This window comes from Enoplosus armatus, chromosome 13, assembly GCF_043641665.1.
Source record: "Enoplosus armatus isolate fEnoArm2 chromosome 13, fEnoArm2.hap1, whole genome shotgun sequence".
NCBI lineage: Eukaryota > Metazoa > Chordata > Actinopteri > Centrarchiformes > Enoplosidae > Enoplosus > Enoplosus armatus.
This window is the reverse complement of record NC_092192.1, coordinates 10377101-10397337: the sequence shown is the minus strand read 5'-3', so window position 1 is coordinate 10397337 and position 20237 is coordinate 10377101. Positions and strand designations below refer to the sequence as shown.

Genomic DNA, 20237 nt, shown 5'->3' with positions numbered 1-20237 from the left:
GTGTCGAGCCAGACAGCTAAACAATGAGCTGAAACTCACTATAAAGCTCCATAAAGCCGAAGGGAGCTGCAGATTCAGGTGATAATTCTCTGTAGGTTCATCAATACCAGCGGAAAAGGTGTTGATATGGTTGAAAAAGATAAGCTGTTGGAGCTAGCAGGCAGCATTTTATGAGTTGAGACTTAAACCTTTTCATCAAACACTTAATTGTCATTATTTATTATCAATGTCCTTTCATTCACTGCCAGCCGTGCAGCGTGCCTCCTCCTCCTCTGCTGCTTGTATTATCTCACCATGCAGCTGCATAAACAAGTGTGTAAACAATCAATATTTTCCACCTTCTCTTAAACTGGGCAGACACTCAAGAAGTCCTCAGGTCAAAAAAGCTAATTCATCACTAAGACCTCTTCACTGAAAAAGGAAGTGAATTTCAGTTGCTACGTCGCTTATGAACTTCAGATGCTAACTGGTGACTTTTCTGGTAAAGTCAAGTGTGAATGAAACTGAAATGAAGTAGAATTCCCCTTTAGGTTTTTAAAAATACCCCTTTCTCCATGTGCCAGTCCTACTCAACTAAACCAGGCCTTTGTTTGTCACATAAATAGCTTCTGTGTCTTTAAAGGAACACATCATGGGAAACCATGTCCCAGTGCTTCTAAAAAAGCCGAACTGTTACCTCCAGACCTCCCTCTGTTTACTAATAACTGCTGGATGGGAGGCTTCAGTCTCCTTCTCTAGAGCTGGATCTAGGATGGTAAAGTCAACACAGCACTGGGCCACGCTCTTCTATCTTGATATCATCTTTCCTCCTCTGTCCCGCTTGTTCACTTAAGCCCTTAATATACTCTGATGTTCTGGGGCCTGTATCATGAAGTAAGATTGTTGGGTTAGCCAGCTATCTTCAGGCCTGACTAAGGCTTTCGGGTATCACAAAGCTGGCTCACTTCGAATCGGGGTAGAGCATCATGGTAACTTACGCTGCACGGCTGACCTGCACAAGGGCATTTTAAAGGGAAATTGTGGCATTTTAAACCTGGGAACTATGACTGCAACGTGCAAAGTGTGGCAGACATATGTACGAGATGTACGAGATTTAAAGACAAGACATTGTAAGCAATGTACCTGATGCACTAAACCCTTCAGTAGAGTTTTATAAATCCAAGTTTGGTCTCTGGGTCCTGACCCGACACCCCATATTGGTGAAAAACAACAATACATCATGTGATTGGCTTGTAATGAATAACTTACATACATAAATGCACTCAAAGCTGGATAGGAAAACCCAGAGTTTACTGTTTCATGATACCTGTTATCAGGGATCACCAATGTTAAGCTCAATGAAGCCAGACAAAGTTGAACTAGCTTCACGATACAGGACCCTAATGGTCTTCTGAAAACCATCTTATCAGATTATTGGAGAAGGTGCGACGAGTCTCACAGACTGGCCATAAAAATAGGAATCAGTCAGAAAATTATAAAAATGTCCGACCCGTGTTTCGCAGAGCCGAGGTGACGTCTTCAAATATTTGTTTTTCCTAACCAACCTCCAAAACCCAAACAATATAAAACAGAAACAGGCATCAAATATTCACAATCATGATGGTATAACTAAAGGAATGACTTTAAACATAAATCAATTATCAAAATAGTTCCAGATTATTATTCTGTAGATCGACTAATTGATTAATGGACTTATCGTTTCAGCTCTAATAAGAAGAATTAGTGTATAAATATTTGTCCGCACTAAAATGACTTGCACGATGCTCTTTATCGTCCTTTTGTCCAATCAACACACCGAAACAGCAAGTCCATTAGCAAAGAGCCCAAAGCGTACAGCAGCTCTCTGTCTACCCAGTAGCTGCCGGAAGTTGTTGTGAGAATAAGCTTCTGAGAAATTTGTGGTGCACTCCTATCCCTGCCCCCATCATATGTTCGGAAAGCACCCACTTTTCCGAACCCAACCCATCCTCACCTTCGCTGAGAGCGCATCTCACTTCTAAGTCAAGCGTACATCAAGCTTAACCTTAACTTCATTTTTATTCATCACTTTGCCCCCTCTCCTTGTTTCGTTCTATGCTTGTTTGTCGTTCTCTCACTTTCCTGCAACACATTGACTGATCTTTGGTCCCTTCGCTGCTTTTGCATATCAAATAAATGAGAATCTGCATGGAGACATGACCCCTGCAGTGAGCAGCTGACACACAATCGTACACCAACGGTGGACGACATCACTTCCTCTCACTGGGTGCTGACTGACTCAAGTGAACTTCTCACCCCTGTGCTCTGTCTCTGTGTATACACACTTTGAGACAGGAAGTGGAAGAAAACACATTGGTACACACAATTAGTACAACAGCGATTGTAAAGCAACACCTTTACAAACATCAAAGCACATGCAAGCGCACAAGTCTATGCACATAAATACGCATGTACACACATACTCGCTTAATGACCAACAGTATATTTGAAAGACCAGCTTCTGAAAAACAAATTGTGATCATTATCATATCTCAAATGTGGACTTCCTTCCTGGTCGGCTGTGACTGGTTTCACTTGCAGCAGAAGCAGAATGAAGAAACATATGGCCCGAACACAACAATAACACTAGCATTGATCTGGACTCTCTGCTATCACAGAAGGAAACAGAAAGCCTGTGTTCACAAGCAGGGATCTTATAAACATGCAGAAAACGAGTCACAATGCTCCTCACTTCTCCAGGCAAAGCTGCACCGAATATTTTCCAGTCGCAGAATTTAATATAATCCAATTCACTGCTCAGTAGCTGACACAGGCTGTGATGTAGAGCCGGATATTTATGACAGGGCCTGACAGGCCCCAAAAGACTACAGCTGAATTTCTCTCTCGGGCTTTGGTCATACTCAGTTCAATGATAATAAACTGCCAGTATTACATCTTTTCTTTGAGCCCTTGTACTTTGGGATTTCGCTTGGTTTAGGGTCACAGCAACCTAACCTGTGGGCTTCGGTTAAGGTTCTTGTACAGGGTTCAACATTTCAGCTTTTCTCCAGGCTTTAAAGGTTTTCTTTGTTCTTTCTAAGGCTATGACATACAGAGAAACTAGAGTAACGTTCGCTAAAGAAAGATAACTGATGATGACAGTGGTTGTTCAACAGGACAGAATTTTTGCAGCATCATGTTTACATCTAAGATGTGCATAGGGGGAAGACATTTTTAGTTGAGTCTGAAACAAGGGCAGCCCAGGTACCAAAATACTACCCTCACTTGCAGTAATTTGATTGACTTTTGATTACGCTGTTATGATGTACTGTGTGCTGCATCCCTGCTGCAGCTCACATGTTGGATATATCAATCGTCTCTTTACACAATTTAAAAATTGTGATTTGTTTTTTTATAGCATCCCATGACAACTAACTTTGACATGTGGGGTCACAATACAGCCTCTCTCTACAAATGTATGGTTTCCTGTGTCGATGTCAGGTTCACACATGCAGCTGTCTACAATTAGCTCAAAATTCACTCGTACAACAGCTCTTTCTCCTTTGTTTCTGAACATTAAAAATGAGTATTGTTGCAGTACTGTCTGTCATTTATCAAAACTTATAAACATATTATTATTAATCTGGCTTTTTTTGGTAGCTTTCCATACAAAGTGAGCATTTTAAGAACTTACTTTGGGCTCTTCCAAACTGTCATTTGCACACAGAAAAAAATCAATAGTTATAAAAGCAATGATTGCATGCCTAAATATATAGCTTAATAAAAGACACATGGCTGTAAACATCATTCCCCTGTGCTGCGCTCAACTCATTGCTCCACTATCATGCAAACAGCTCACATTCTCCGCCTCACAACATTGGACGGGATCCAAGTAGGCCAATCAGCAGTGTCTTATTTGGAATGAGTTACCTACCGATACCAGTCAGTCCCCAATCCCTGCATAGATAACAAGCAGGAGATGCCAGCTTGTTTACTAAAAAAGGACATTTGAGAGAATCTCTGCAAACATCATGAAAGGTCATTAATCCACAAGTCCTAAATGTGTGTGTACAGCATGGCAACGGACATACAAATATGGACACTCACTAACAGCCAATTGTGCGAAAGGTTGGGACTACGCAAAATAGTTTTGCCTTATGTAATGCATAACAGAATAAAATGCCTCACTGGATGGAACATCAATGTGAGCATTTTTTATGTGACTTTGCATTTACCACATCGCAATATATATGTATTTATATCACGATACTGATACTACTACTTGACAGATGACTTGAAGAGATGACAAGAGGTATCACAGAATGGGTGTATGGTTAGAGGTCATGGGTAGAGAGACCAGCCCTCTCAGTCACCAAGATGCACTAACAAGTGCAAGTTCTTTCTTCGGTTCACTGGGCAGCCTTTGCACCAGAATCCTGCATAATAAATGGCTCTTAAGACAGCAAATTCATTGCTCTAATCTGGCCATTTGGGGTTGCATTCAGGTGCACATTTCAAAAAATACACGCTAAACATAATTTGATAGGTTTATTATTGTGTTTTCTTACTTGCAAGTGTTTTGGCTGATCGATTACCTCAATTTTACTAAATTCAACAGCTTAGACCCATGAGTATCCATGTGTTCAGTATTTGAGAAACAACTACCAAGTATATGTCACAAAGGATAAGTATTCTTCTCTTCAGCTGTCTAGTTCTAGTCCACAGCAGCTCTGTAACACAACTAAGCACCTACAGGAGGATTACTGTAAGCCAGTAGGTCCCAAACTGGGGTATGTCCCCCCAAGAGACATTGCAGTGGGAGCGCGCAGGAAAAAAAGTGGAGTTAAAACTTTAAGCTTTAAGTTTAATCGACCTTTTTCACATTTCTGGAACGGAACCATCGTTAATGATATTTGCTCCACTAGTGCTTTTCCTTGTATGACAGGTCAAAATGTGAACAGGGTCAATTGTTGACCATCAAGGTTATTAAGATTCAGCGTTCAAAGATTTACTCAGAAAGCAAAACAACATGTTAAGTTAAAGTGCAAGTAAAACTTCAGTTGTGATGCTCATCAAGGAAACACATCAGTCAAATCTAAAATATGATGAAGCATATCAGCATTTCATGTGAATGAGAATCATGTTCTTGATCATGTTATTTCAATAAGATTCAACAAGGCTCCTTTTGTTATCCCTCAGTATTGTAACCAGCATACATTTTTTTGGTTTCCACGTGACAGAAAAAAGTTTGGGATCGTCTGCTGTACACACACAGCAGCACGGGGTTGCACTGTTAACAAAGAATAAATAAATACTTGGCAAATAGTTTTTAAAAAAATATCTTGATGAGCTGACTTGACATATGAGTTGTACCAGCACATGTGTTTATGGTACACAAATGTTTTCCTTCCTCTGTTACAAAGAGACAGGAATGGATGACCAGCTCTAGTACAGACACTGCAACTGCTGATGAAAGCACAATGAGCTTTGTGGTTTCCCAAAACCGTATATAAACCACCACAATGCCAGTAGAAAAACACACACGACACAATAGGCACGAAACAGTAGTAGAAGTTGAAAATATACGTATATGTATATATACATATAAGTATTTTGACTGAATCTTCTTCTAAAGTTACATCCTGACATCTCTTTGTGATGGATTCACTTGTTTAGGAGGCACAGTCTGAGAGCACAAACATCTGTATTTCAACATCATCATCATCACCATCTAACAGGAAGGTATAGATTACAAATCACCTATTACGAACACCAAGAAAGCCATAAATGTCACCTGTATCTCCACAGTCTCTGCACTCATCACAGATCCTCAGCAAAGCAAAACAAAACCTCAATCTAACTACATTGTGCCAACACCCACGTAATCCGTGTTCCCTATTGGTCGAGCGGAGATGACGTCCCGCCTCCAAGCGTGCATTACTGGCTCCCACGACTGTCAATCTCCGGAGCTGCTTCATAATAAACAGCCCGTTTCAATCTAGGTTGAGGCAGAAGATAAACAAGTTGGAGGCCTACATGCCCGTGGCCTAGATAGCTATATTTAAAAGATATTTAAAGTAAAATCTACCACCTACCACAAAAACTAAACACAACATATGATTATACGTCAGTCCGTAACATTTTTTATGTTTATACCGAAGAAGAAACACCAATTCAAACGTTTATCTGCCAAACTCGGTTATACCACACTAAACATCAGGCTGTTTGGGTGAAAATCCAAACTACTCTATCATCGAAAGAAATCGTTACTTAAGAGATGTCCTCGGTGGAAACATAAGTCTGATTCGGGTGTATTATTTACCTTAGATCATATGGAAATTTCTGGATGTGTCGAGCTTTTCTCCAGCAGCAGTGGATGTGTTGTGTGTTGGGGGGCGTGTACCTACAGACAGCTCAAGCTGCCTGCAAAAAAGTCAGCGTTGGGCATTTCACGGGCACACTGAGGCTTTTCCTACCAGAAACACAGATCCGTGCAGTTTAATAAGCTTCTACTAGACATATCAATGGTACCTCAAATAGCTGTAAGTATATTGCAAGAGGTGCAGTATGATTTTGATAGTTTAAAAGTAGAGTACAAGCCAATCTTCTTACATAAGTGCAGCTTTTTTACCATCCTGACCCCGAGTCAGACATGTAACCCCACTTCTGAAGAGACTGGCCAATTAACTGTACGAAGACACATTCAACAAAATCAGCAGGGTGCTATTTTGGACAGGTTTAGCGATGAGTGACATTTGACAGTGACCGAAATGTATCTCATCTCATCATAAAGCGTTAGCTAGCGACATTTCTGTACGTAAACACAAATCTGCACGAGCTCGATGAACTGCAATGCACAGTAAGCGATACGTTAACCGTATTACTTGCTCCAAACGGTGTATTTTAATGCGGAACTAACGAGTCTTGCTTCCTTTTCACCCGCAGCTCACCGTCAGTATGGCCTCCGTCCGCCCCCTTCCTCATCCCAGCTGAAGCCCGATACACAACAACAACCTGCCGTTAGCTTCAAAGCTAATCCTCCGCCGCGGCGAAAACAACGACAAACTGCTCAGCAAAGTTCTACCAAAACGGACCAAAAACGGTCTTACTCACTTTTAGGACGCCCACGCATACGTATCGCTTCGTGTCGGTCCCCCTGTTGGAGATAAGGCCCCCTTTTCAATGGAGTCCACACGCTGTTACAGCTCTCTCGGGTTTGTTTTGTTTTTCTTCTTCCTGACGGGTTCCTGGAAAGCGCGTGACTACCCCACCACGTGGTGCGCAGCTGGGCCAATAGGAGCAGAGTCCGAGACTGGATGAAAACATTTGTGTAACATTTCTCTCAATACTGCAATATTGTAGTAGAGAGTCATAGCCTCACCTCTAATCGATAAGGAGTTTATAGTTATATTATCAGGGCCGGAGCCAGGATTTTGGAAACACTGTGGGCACCAGTCCAAGACCCCCCCATCTACTTTAGAAATTTTAGACCAAACACCACAAAGAAAGTCTCAAAAAGGTTTTAATTTGTGATATGAGTTTGCTATTCAGTTATGATTTCTGTAAATTGTATTTCCCTACATGGAGGTATAAATGCAGTTTCAATGCCTTTTCCACTCTTCCATGACTACAATTCTGTGGAAATACAAAATCATCATTTGTATAACTTTATTGCATATTTAAACACTTAAAGGTACCCTGTGGAGTTTTTGACCACAAGTAGCGCCCTAGAGCAGTGTTTTTTTGCGAGTTGGTCCCCTTTTTGTTTGTTCTCATGCACAAGGACACACATTTCTGTCAATGTTTTCACACCAGTAACTTTAGTTATAACATTATGATAACATTTTTCTTTACTATGATGTAAAATATTGCAGGGATGTAACTAGACTGTACTGGTTTCCAGGGTGAGGATAGGGTGCAATCAGGCACAACGAGCACAGGAGATGAATCCTCTTCACAGTTTATTGAAAGGGCTGAACAGCGATGATGATAAGGTGATGTAAGATGACTGGTTGTATCTGAATAAGAAGAGAACGGACATGCCACGTGAGTAACTAACAACATCAAATCAACATGCAAAGCTGTGGTCAAAATCACACAGGAATAAACGTAATTAGCAAAGTTCTGTATGTCACCCTGTTTTTCTCTGTCTGTCTCTGTTTCTATCATTGTTGTATCTGTAAAGTCACTATTCAGTGTTTTGTTTCTGCACCAATAAAAAAACAAAGGTGGCATTCATTGATTACATGTCTCCATAACATGTAATATTCAATCCTACCAGTGGAAAACTGTGAAAAGATAAGTTAAGAGCAATCAACTCCCCAATTCCTATAAAATGACACAGTAAAAATAAATTCTTTAGGGGGCTTTTGCCAAGTTTGACAACATAGATAAAGACCAGTTACAAATAAATGAATCAAATCAAATCAATTATTTGAAAAATAGTACTAGTCTGAGTTTAGTCTGAGTTGAAGCTTTTAGAGAAAGAAAGGTCACAGAGAAAGCGAGAGACACTGGAACATCATTATTCTTTCTGTTTCAGTTTTACTCCGGAGAAATACATGAACGTTGATACAGTACTGGCTCTGAAAGCTGCCTTGTTTCAGTCCAAACAGCCACAGCGGAGCTGGTGAACAATGTAACATCACAAGATGCTGGGAAACTTCCAGAGTAACGCTCCTCTAAAACTATCATTTGAGGCAAGGAAAAGGAGTAAACTATCTGTCTGTCTGTCTATCTACAGTATCTGCCTGTGGAGGGCAGTGTCTTGTGCGGTCACTCAGGTCCGTTGAAGCTGGCGGCAGCTTGAAGCTTCAGGCCTTCGCTGTATTGAACTAACAGTCACAGATCACAGACGCCAAACGGCCGGCAGAGAGCTCTGCCAAGAGTGGGACATCAGATGAGGATGGGATGAAATATGGAGTGTGTGTGTGTGTGAGTTCTGGGGAATTTGTGAGCTTCTCCACGTGACTTATGTGGAGTCTAGGTTCATCCTGGTAAATGTTTGCAGACTTTCTATGCATTCATTTATGTCTTTGTTTAGCACCGTTTAAACTGTCCTTACTCCACATACACAAGTCTGGCCAATTATAACAAAGAAACCCACAAGAAAAATGACACAAGTGCCTGTAAAAATTAATTAATCTTTAGTGATAATCACTCAAAATATTACAATGGAACAGTTCAAGGTTGAAGAAAATATTGTTTCACTCTTTAACACAAATAAAACAGAAAGAAATTAAGAAATAAAATTATAATACAGAGTATTTACATGCAGAATTACTTTATTCTAACTCATTTTTGTGCCTTTTTCATTGAACGTCTATGTATGCCTGTAAATCACAATCAATATTAATAATTCAAAGTTTCAAGAAGAAAAAATCAAAAATAAATTGATGGTTTACAGACAGAAATGAGATATTGTATGAAAGCCCCACATTCGAGCAAGCAGATAGATCCCCAAAGTATCTACCACCGATACGAACTCTTGCTTTGAGTAGCGTCAATACTCAATACCAAAAAAATGGATCCATCACATGTTAGACCACATCCTGGGTGCATGAACACTCTTCTTAGTGCTGCAATATTTGCATCTCTGCTGATGTTGTGTGCATGCGCTCAGTGATCGCCTCTTCAGTTTGCATACAGCATGTTTTATTCACCATTAAAAACTGTCTTGTGTTTAAACATGTATGTGATTAAGTAATTAACAGAGGGTAGTAAAAAGAAGTGCCTCATGTTTGGCAAATGATTGGGTGATAATTAAAATACATTCAGAAGTTGCCTGTTAATAATGCATTCTTGTTGTTTTACTTACATGATAGCACATTAGCTGCTTTTAACAATAAAAAGTATATCGGTATTGATATCAGTGATCCTGGTATTACTTGATATTTGATTTAAACCAAATTTTGTGGTGTTGCCCACATCATCACTTCCAACTTTTCTCAGCTTGTCCCTACATGATATATAAATAAAGTTATGTTATTATAAATGAAACACGCTCAGTGTATTCACTGATGACTAGACAGACATCTTAAAGGGGTCAGATAACCAACAGAAAAGGTCCAAAATTGAGATATCTTGATGTTTGGTCCCTCCGCTGACTCATGCTTCAAAAGCACTGGATCCTACATTTCCCACAATGCAACTCATTAGCATCTCTCATCAGAAACTCTCTGTCTGCTAAATCTTATGAAATCCATGAACACAGTTTACATTACAAACCCCAATAACATCACTAGAACTAGAAATTAGCTTTTGACATTTAACAGTATAAAATAGATGTAACAAAATAATCTAATTCCACCACATTTCAAGGTCTTCATTCGGCAAATGGAGCTGGCTCTGATGTCATCGTGTCACCTAAATGAGGTACTTTGGTCACATGATAACAGGCAAACCTCGTCTTTTTTCAAGGATTGAATGTGAATGAATGTGCGGTTGTGGGTGAAAGCTCGGAAAGCCAGTAAGTGAGCCTTTTGAGTTTAGATTCTTTGTTTCACATCATCCCGGTTGTTTTCTCAGACTTCAGACTGCCTCCTCCAGAGTCACAGACAACATTATACTAGAGTTTCACTGGCTGAGGTCTCCTTGTGACGAGTAAACTGAGCTTCCCCTTTAAAATGTTGTTTATGTCGCTTCTGATGGTTTTAAAGCTACTTAATATGAAGTAGAAAAGTCTTTCTTGATCTTGTTTCAGGAAGCAGGTTCATCGGGTTATCTGGATTTTACTTTAGTCTTTAAACCTGCTTTGTGAAAAAGGTTTAAGATCTCTGCGGCATTGAAACAAAAAGCAGCCTTTTTTAAAAGGAGCACAAGTGACCCATGTTGCACCAAATTGCATCACGTTTGAGTCTTGGGACACTTTGTTTCGAATGTTCCCTTTTGATTCCATTATCAGCATTGTGATTGTGTTCTTGCTGCTAGGAAGCCAGGAAGGAGGAGACACAGGGCCCATTATGCACCACATTATAGTAAACAGACAGCCGCGGTGACGCTTTGTTGAAGGCCTCTGTTGTAGGTTTTCATTTCCTTGAAAGTTTTACACCCTTGATTATGAATAAAGTATCATCCTGGAATTGCTCAATTTCAAATACTTGAAATACAGGAGGTCCCCTGGAAAATACAGAATATATTTTGTTTTAAATCTTCACGGTCCATGGTCCGGTGAACTTCATTTTGTGTCTTTGACATGACATAGTTTGCCATCTGGAGGACAGTTGTAGGGTGATTTTCTCGAGATATGGCCACTTCTTCAGGGTCAGGGCATAAAGGATTCAAAGAAAAAATGAAAAAAACAAATAAATAATTCAGTGTATAAATACGAACTTTTGCTGCCAGGCAGATTTAAAAGTCTCAAAGTTGGAGCCTTGTATGAAAACTTACATCACAGTGACAAAGCCACAGCTTGTTGTCAGTTAAACTGCACAAATCTGATTTATACACCAACATTTTTAAATTATCCATTGCAACAACTGTGGCAGGAGTTTCCGGGCAGAGTCAACCACATACACTAGACACCCCGTTAGTGTCGTATCACTTAATAATTTCCCCAAATCTTCCCATTCCAGAAGAGGAAAATTTAACTCCAAATGACTGTGCACCAGCAGAATAACATCAAGCGAAAAAATAGATTTTGTACATTTTCTTCTATGCAATTATTAATAGACAGGAAATAAACCTGAATGCCCGGGGTAAATCAGAGGCTGGACTTTTTAAACATTCATGGCAAACCATCCAATTCTTTTATTCTATCAACAGTCAGAATAATTAATGCACATCATTCATTATAAACAGCTGCATTATTTTGTTTAACAGGAAGATTAAATATGTTGAGACATGCTGTATTTAGCAGGAAGTCTGTAGAGCGACTGTAGTTAGATGTCACGTGGAATCTGTTGTATGACAAAATTATTGGTTTACCTACTTTTAATTGCATCTCAGTCTTCTTCAGTGGATGGAGTTTGCTCAGTTTGTCCGTCCATGACAACAGAGACTTAGAGACATTTCTACTCTGAAATTCTCAGATGGTTTCATTTGAACTGCTTGAGGTCCAAAGAGATAAAATCATCCAATATTTCACAAAAAATGTTGCATGTTGTTTTATCGTCTGTCCTCTCATCATGACCATTAGGAGAGGGTTTAACCCCTTGGTTAGGAAACACTGGACTGAACTATCTAACTGTATATAAAGTGGTTTAACGAGCTCCTCGACAAGCCACAACAGTAACATGCTGCTTACACATTGATGCATCAGTTTGAATAATCCAATAATGTCATATATGATAATATATCAGTCACAGGGGATATTTTACGGCAGAGTACTTTCACTTTGATACATTTTGCTGATAATACATCTGTACTTAGTAGGATGAAGGACTTTTACTTGTAATGGGAGTATTTTCACTTGTATTGGTACAAGCACGAAAGTTCATTCTGATCTTGAAAATTTCCGTTTGACAAAACAACCTCACCTCAATGTCCACTATTTTTTTCTCTCTCCAGAACTCTCAACTGCATCTCAAAGTCTTCATCAGTGGATCAGGTTTGTTCTTGTCATGGGGATAGGTGACTTGGGGACTTCTTGTTGGCTTAGACGTTGAGCATGAAAGTTCAATCTCGTCCTTTGACAAAACAATCCCAACTCAAGGTGTACTTACTAGGCTTTTCAGGAACTTTAGGCCATATCGCACTGTTTCAATCATGCTTAACTTTTAAGCCAACGCAGACAAGAAGTCCGCAAGGTGCTATGGGTGGAATCATGTCAACAGCTCCATCTCCAAGACAACTGAGGAAACTCCATCTGATGATGAAGACTGTGTGATACAGCGGAAAGACACGAAAAAGCCAGTAAATGGAAGTTGAATGACAAGATGGTTCCATAATGCTCATTTGTGCGTATTTGTATTTGTTTTACAGCAAATCAAAAAGTTGGCTGTTCAGAACCAAAAATAAACAGCCTTCATTTCAGCTCAACCGATCGTTTCAGACGCCTTCATGGGGTTTTGAAACAATTTCATCAGATTAAAGGGATGTGCCGTTTTTCTCAACACATGACACCATCACATTATCCATCAACTGAAGCCCTTTGGAGTCACAAGGTTCTCAGTTGACAAGGAAATCCACTTCAGTCCAAATCCACTGTCATAAATTAGAAAAGAATAAAACAAGGAATTTCTCGTAATCAACAGTCAATGGTTTCATCAAACCATCTTTTTAGCACTTTGCCATTTCTGGAAGTGAATGTCCACCTCTATCTTCATGTGTGTTTTTCTAAGATTACAGCGCTTATTAAAAATACAGGGATCTCATCAAGGCTTGAGAGAAAAGGGAAGAAAAGTGTCATCATCCCCACCAGCAGCAGCTCCACAGATCTGTCCTCTGCTTTTTATTTGGTCCAGTGTGAAAGCTTGTTGGCTCCACTCCCCCAAAAAAATTCTTTCCACTGGATTATGCAACAAAAGCAGCAGGAAGGGGAGATAATGAAATAGTCTGATGAAAGGGGCAATAGAGCACATCACCAGTGGTCACTACCATGAGTCACTGAAAAGTCCACTAACAGGCCTTAAATGTATATACAGTAATAGCAGGGCGGCAATTGTTTTCGATTATATGACAGAAGGCAGGTTTATGCGCCTGAGGGCAGAGTTAAATCAGCGACTGCACTGATCTGTCTCATATCTCACAGCTGTTACAGTGCAGACAAACGCAGCCACTTCTAAGTGTCTCATTCATGCTCTTGATACTGATTCCATGAGAGTCAAAGTGTTTTCTTGACTTGGACACAGGATAATTTATTTACACAACGCAGTACCTTAGACCTTAGACTGGGACCCTAACCCTAACCCTAACCGTTCATTCGCACCACCAGCAACTCTCCTAACAGTCCGTTCACTTTCTACTAAGACAAATATCAGCTGGTGTTTTTCCCATGGTTGCTTGGTTTCCCCATTTCTTGGCAAAGAAAGGCTGCCTGCAGCTTAATTTTTGGATGAAGCCACTAATTAATATTAGCAATCAATCCTCAACCATTACTGTAAAATGTCTCGTATATCTGCAATGTCACTGGCACAGAGAACGAAGCAATCAGCAAAATCTATTGCCTTTGGACAATAGTGCAGGACTTCAGACTTCAGTCGTCTTTAGTGGTGAGAATAAAAGAGTTTTAGACTCGATGTGACTTTGATACTTCCTTGTTTTTTTGTTTAGGATAAGGCAGGGTCAGATTATAACATATTTATCATTGATTTGGTGCATTAGATGTATGTAGTAACATATTACTTGCATGTGTCTCTAAATGTACTTTGCCACTGTAGCAGTAGTCTAGTACCCTAATATAGACATTTTCTGGCTCAAAATTCAGCAGGAGATATGCTCGATGTGTAGTTAAGACTTTGAACGTATGCACATCAGCTTTTGATGCTTTAAGAGTGACAGTTACCCGGAAACCCCTCCTCTGCTTCCCTACATAAACACTTTTAGGAGTAACTTGCTGAAGTATGGTTTGGCTTTCAGTTGACCGGGTCATAGTTCAGTCTTGATCCTGTGCATCAGATCTTTCTGGTCCACCATGTCCGTCTGTCTGTTCCAGCGGTGGTAAGCCAGCAGGGCGATGTTCTTGGCCGCCACTGAGCTCATCTCCATGGCACTGCCGGCCAACTCAATGCCATTAAGGTAGTAGAGATTGGGGTGGAGCTCAACAGGCGGCAGTCCCTGGCTGCTGCCGTAACAAGGGTAGGCCTGCCACTCTGTCACCTGCACTGAGTAGTACGACCTGAGGGATACAGTAAAGGAGCAAAGTTGTTATTCTGACTTTAAAAATGTCTTATTATAATAGAGCATTGTCATCAAGTTTGATAACTGTTGCATGGCTGTTGTTGGATGAGTAAACATCAGCTTTTTAGCCACACTAGCGGCGTTGCTCTATACATAGCAATGTTGGTCGGTCGGTCGGTCGACCACTTTGGTCCAGATTGAAATATCTCAACAACTATTACATACATGATGATGCATTCTACTGACTTTGGTGATCTCCTGACTTTTCCTTTAGCGCTACCATGAGGTTGTAATTTTTTATTGACATACATTGACAAATATTTGATGAATTTCCATTCAAGTCCCCCTCAGGATGAATTGTAACAACTCTGGTGACCCCTTAACTTTTCATGTAGTGCCAAATGACGAGAGACATCATGAGAAGATAAATTATGCAGTAATGAAAATAATAGTTAGTTGCAGCCCTAGTCTAAATAATACTTATGACGATTACTTAGCCAGGAGCCATGATGCAAGTGGCTGACCTGAAGAGTGTTTTGAGCTGAGCCTTGTCCAGAGGTTGTGGCGAAAACACTTTATAGACTCCGGCCTCTTGTGGCTGCTTACGCCGGAAGCCCGTCGATATGTTGACAGGACAAACGCTAGCCACGCTGTTGAAAAACACATCAGGCGTCTCAGTCGTCAAGACGCTGGCGAAGGGGAACAGGCGGGGGTCCGGGAAACCAAAGAAAGAAGTGTTCAGGTAACCATGGACAATGGTTGCTACAGTGCTGTGATAGTTGCCAGGGAGCTGGTCAAAGGGAGGGGTGAAACCTTGGAACTGAACTCCAGACCTGACACTGGCCTGGAGCGGCGTCGCCAACACTACAATGTCATACAGCTCTGATCCCGTCCCTGCTGCGGTGGTGAAGCTCAGCTGGTACTGGGGCAGCTCCCCTGCAGGGAAAACACACAAAATCAGTGTCAACTCCGTACAACACGATTAAGATTCAAATCCATATCAGTCAGTCCACTGGTATCTACTCTCAGATATAATCTAGAAACTTCTAGCACATTTCTCATGCTTCAAGATGTCCGTGCCAACAGACACGTGTTGAAGCACTAGAATGATACATATGTATTTCTATGACAGGAGAAAAGGCGAAACATAACGTGTAGCTATTATAAATGGGCAATTCTCAGAAGGTGACACTAAATGCAAGTTCCAGGTGCTTTCACGGGTTGCTGGTAGTGCTGTCAACCATGATGGTCAATGCATGACAACAAGGACAACTACAACCTAACAACAATAGCCACCATTTTACTTTACAGCTTGACATGATCCCATTCAGCCACCATCAGGGTAAAGTACCTGAGTAGACTGGGGAGATGGAGTTGACTTGTGCTTGCAGCAGGTTAGCGTTGGCCATCTTCAGCAGGCCTGAGCACACCAGCTTGTTGCCTCCTTCCACCGCCCACAGGTTGTTCTGGGCACCAGCTAAAGACACAGCGCCTGTAAAACACACACACACACACACACACACACACACTTACTCACAACAAACAGTGCCAAGTGCTATAAACCAATTATCAGCTGCCCACACACTTTCCTGTTCTCTCGCTCCCAGAGGCCACCCCCTCCTCTCACCTCGCTTTCCTCTCTCCTCTTCCTCTCTACCTCCCGCTCCTCCCTTCCTCGTCTCCTGTATCCCTTTTCTTTTCCTTCCCTCTTCCTTTCTCTCTTGACCTACATCAGCAGGGACGTAGATGTTCAGCTCATAACTGGCCCTAATTTCAGCACCACAGCCTTCCTCTTCCCTGTCTCTTTCCTACTCATCATCTCCTCGCGCCCCTCTTCTTCTTCTTCTACTGCTCATTTCTTCACACTCATCTGACCTACAAAGGCGGGGATGCTGACGTTCTGTCCGTAGTTGACCCTCATGACGGGTGCGATGACCTCGTCGATGAAGCGCTGCGACACACCCAGCTCCAGCAGCGAATCAGAGAGCGGCCTCCGGGTCATGTTGATGAAGCCACTCCCCCCGAGAGAGTCCAGCAGTTCCTCCACCGAGCTGAAGGCATAGCCGTGGGCCTGGTACTTGTAGATCCTATATTATACATGCACACACCCAACACATGGTTAATTATTAATTATAGTAGTCAATCAGTAGACAGATTTATAAATGGACATACTATATTCATCTTTTTTTCTCATTCCTATCTGAAAGTTGGGATTATCACAACTGTCCATAACAAAAAAAAAGGCTGAGAAACAGACGGAGGGATACACAGGCACACTGTTGCTGAGTTAGAGAGAAGGCAAGAAAGACAAAATGATGCAGAGATAAATCATTTCCTGACGGAGGAAATAGAGGTTGGAGAATGGTGATGGCAACGGTGTGTGATTTTGTGCACCACCTGATATCTGAAACAGGACCAGCTGATTGAAAACATCTATTCTGTTGTTTTAAACGGTATTATTTTGTTGTTGGAGGATGAAGAGAACTGAATGCTCATTACAGTGGCACTTCTGGATGGTTGTCGGTAACCATACAGATCTCATGCTTGGAAAGTCACACACTGAGTCGAGGTTTTGCAGTGATTACGGCTGCAGGCTCAGCACAGGCTTTACTCATTGACTGCAGCACTGGGAGGCAGTGTTGTACATTCATTCTATACCTGAAGTAATTGTTTTTACAGTCTCTGATTCACTTGAGTGAAAACAATGGTAGCAAGAAGAAGGTTTAAACCGGAAGTGGATTTGCTGGATCACTATGCAAATTTGTTTGGCATCACTATCAAGTAAAACTGCTGACACCAGAAACAGGTGGGAGAAAATCTGAAGCAGACCAATCACGTATCTACAACAGCAGCATAGATCAGGGTTCAGCTACATCCTGTAAAGTACCCCAGCATGCCAAGCAGCTGCCATGAGACTAAACAGCATGAAGGGCATGAATATTTCTGGCGTACCTCATGAATTTCTCCATAATTTCCTCCACCCACATCTGCAGGCGTATGAAGCTGATGCCGTAGCGCCACCACAGCCGGAACAGGTCTAGCAGGTACCAGTCCGTCTCCTCCAGAATCACCTCCTCACCGTTAAACACCGCCGTCTTACCCGCCACGCTGCGACGATACTTTAAACCTTGAGGGGCGGACACGGGACGACACAAAGACACACACACACACACACAGGGAGGAATTTAACATTGAGGATGTTTTGAAGGAATGTGTCTCTAGAAGTGGTCAGGTAAAATGTACCTGTCCATTTTTACTGAGGAAATCATAATGGACAGAAAATGTTCCCTTCGTGTTTAAAAAACTGTGATTTAACATTGATATACTTCTTTCTCTCTGAAACTTGGACTTAAATATCTACCTAAAATGCACCATAACATGTGAACAGTCATGTGGTCTGATTACGTAGGCAGAGCACTCAATACTGGATGCAGAACCACAATGATTTGTCTTCCAGTTAGAGAGCCACACATGTGGCGCTGCTTATTAAACTCGAACCATCAGCCTTTCTTGACTGATGACCCCTCTTCCTGTTCAGCTTACATCTGCTGGAGGCACAAAATTAATCTGATCAAGTTACATACTTATCTTCATTGCTGTTGTATTCTATAAAAAAACATAGCTAATTTCTACCAGGAAACTAATTTTCTTAGCTTGTAACGCTGAACAGATGTTTGCAGGTTCCACTTGGGTGTCGTGTGTGCGTGTGCTGTGTAAACTAACCCAGCTGTTTGACAAACTCCTGCATGTGGAGGTTGAGGGAGTGAATGATGGAACCTCCAGACTCGTAGTCATTATGATTGACGGTCACAGTGGCAAGACGACCTCCGATATCACCCTTCTCAAACACATCCACCTGGACCTCAGGGCCAAAGTGCTGCCGCAGGAAGTTGGCTGTGGCGCTGCCTCCTATCCCTGCCCCGACGATTGCTGGAGAGGATCGGAGCCAACGACAGAGAGGAAAGTGTGAAATCAGAGTGTGGTTTGGCAGTAAAATGTGTTATAAAACGAACGACCATCAATCATACCTAAATACTTAGATTATTGTGTGCCATCCAGGTGTTTAAATACATGGCTTGACTACAAATGGATGTAGAAATGGATGAAGAAATAAAGTAATCATAATTGAGTGAATAAAAAGAGAAAAAATTGTTTCCTGCTATTTTGCAGCTTTTACTGGTCAGTCATTGTACCTACAGCTGGACAGAGGAATGTAGATGAGAAACAATGGTGCCTTTGATGGGAGTGTTGGGGTAATGTTGTAGTGGGAAGTAGACAGAGCCGCTGGTTCTGGGAGTATTTTTTCCCCCACTGGAAATTTTCATTGCAGGGTTTACCTTTAACAGTGTATCCAATATCGAATCACGGAAGTCTCCTACTTCCTCTTCCTCCAGCCTTCCATATTTACTTATGATTCATCGATGAACACAAAATGAATTTACAACTACTTTGATGATCAATTAAGAACATTCCCTTGCTTCAGCCTCTCAAATATCGTATATCATTGTCTACTTAATATCCTGGACTGTTGGTTGGACAAGATAATGAAACTAATTGTTAGATGTAGCCTTAGTACAAAATTGTTGCACATTTCAGCACAGATTTTTAACCGTACCTTGATAACTGCATTGCCCTTTGGTTACTTTAGGACTTGACCTGACTTTAGGTTGCTACACAAACAATCTTGCACCTTTGTCAAAATGAAGGTCAATCAAAAAAGCTTTAAGGAGTTGCAGAGTGTACATGTACTGATGGTGCAAAACGAGAGGATTTCATACCATGCCATACCTATGAAAAAGCTTTAACTGTGAACCATGTAAGACTCTTTATGGGTGGGTATGTGTTGGTGGGCTGTGAACAGGTGGACTCAGATGTTGGCAGTGAAAACAGGGTTGTGTGAGCCTGAGAGGAAAGAGGAGGGGGCCTTGGCCTCACAGGGCCCAGAAATTCTAGCTGACTGCCTTTAAAACACATTGCCATGTGGTTTTATCTTTATTACATGGATACTATCTTTGTATAAATGAGACAACACTGGAAGCCTCTAATAAAATAGAAAAAATAAGTAACATCACTTCCAACTTAGCTTATAAAATATTAGCTACCTAACCACCTGCATATGTAGCTACAGGAGCCCACATGAATACGTGTATATCTAATACGCTAACCTACAGGAATCTGCTAATTAAATGTCTGCTCATTAAAACAGGACACCCCTGTTAGCGAATTAACTGTATACATTATTTTCTCTCAGTCAGACCAGCTTGTAACCCTCTGGCTAACATTAGCTAAATTCAACGGAGAGCTATGATGATTTAACGCTGTTTTTCTTGCCTATTTTAGACGGAGGAGCTCCGTCGACATGAGCGGATCCCGCCGGGTCTCCGACAGCCGACCATGCTGACATCACGACGACGAACAGCGGGAGCAGAGAGCCGCCCATAGCGGCAACAGAGGAGAGATCACCGGGAAGAGAGGAGGCGAGCTGGTGCAGTGCAGCGACC

The 20237-nt window shown here is 41.4% G+C and overlaps 1 protein-coding gene across 1 annotated transcript; it reads right to left on the bottom strand.

Annotated features, from left to right (window-relative positions):
• Window positions 1-14484: 14484 nt before the first annotated feature.
• On the bottom strand, window positions 14485-20176 carry LOC139295646 (prenylcysteine oxidase-like). Its single transcript, XM_070917865.1, has 7 exons — window positions 20068-20176; window positions 18460-18666; window positions 17689-17863; window positions 16612-16823; window positions 16088-16228; window positions 15261-15672; window positions 14485-14734 (listed from the first exon to the last, which is right to left on the bottom strand). Exons 1-7 carry the CDS (start codon window positions 20174-20176, stop codon window positions 14485-14487), a joined length of 1506 nt encoding a protein of 501 aa, XP_070773966.1.
• Between the last annotated feature and the right edge of the window lie 61 nt (window positions 20177-20237).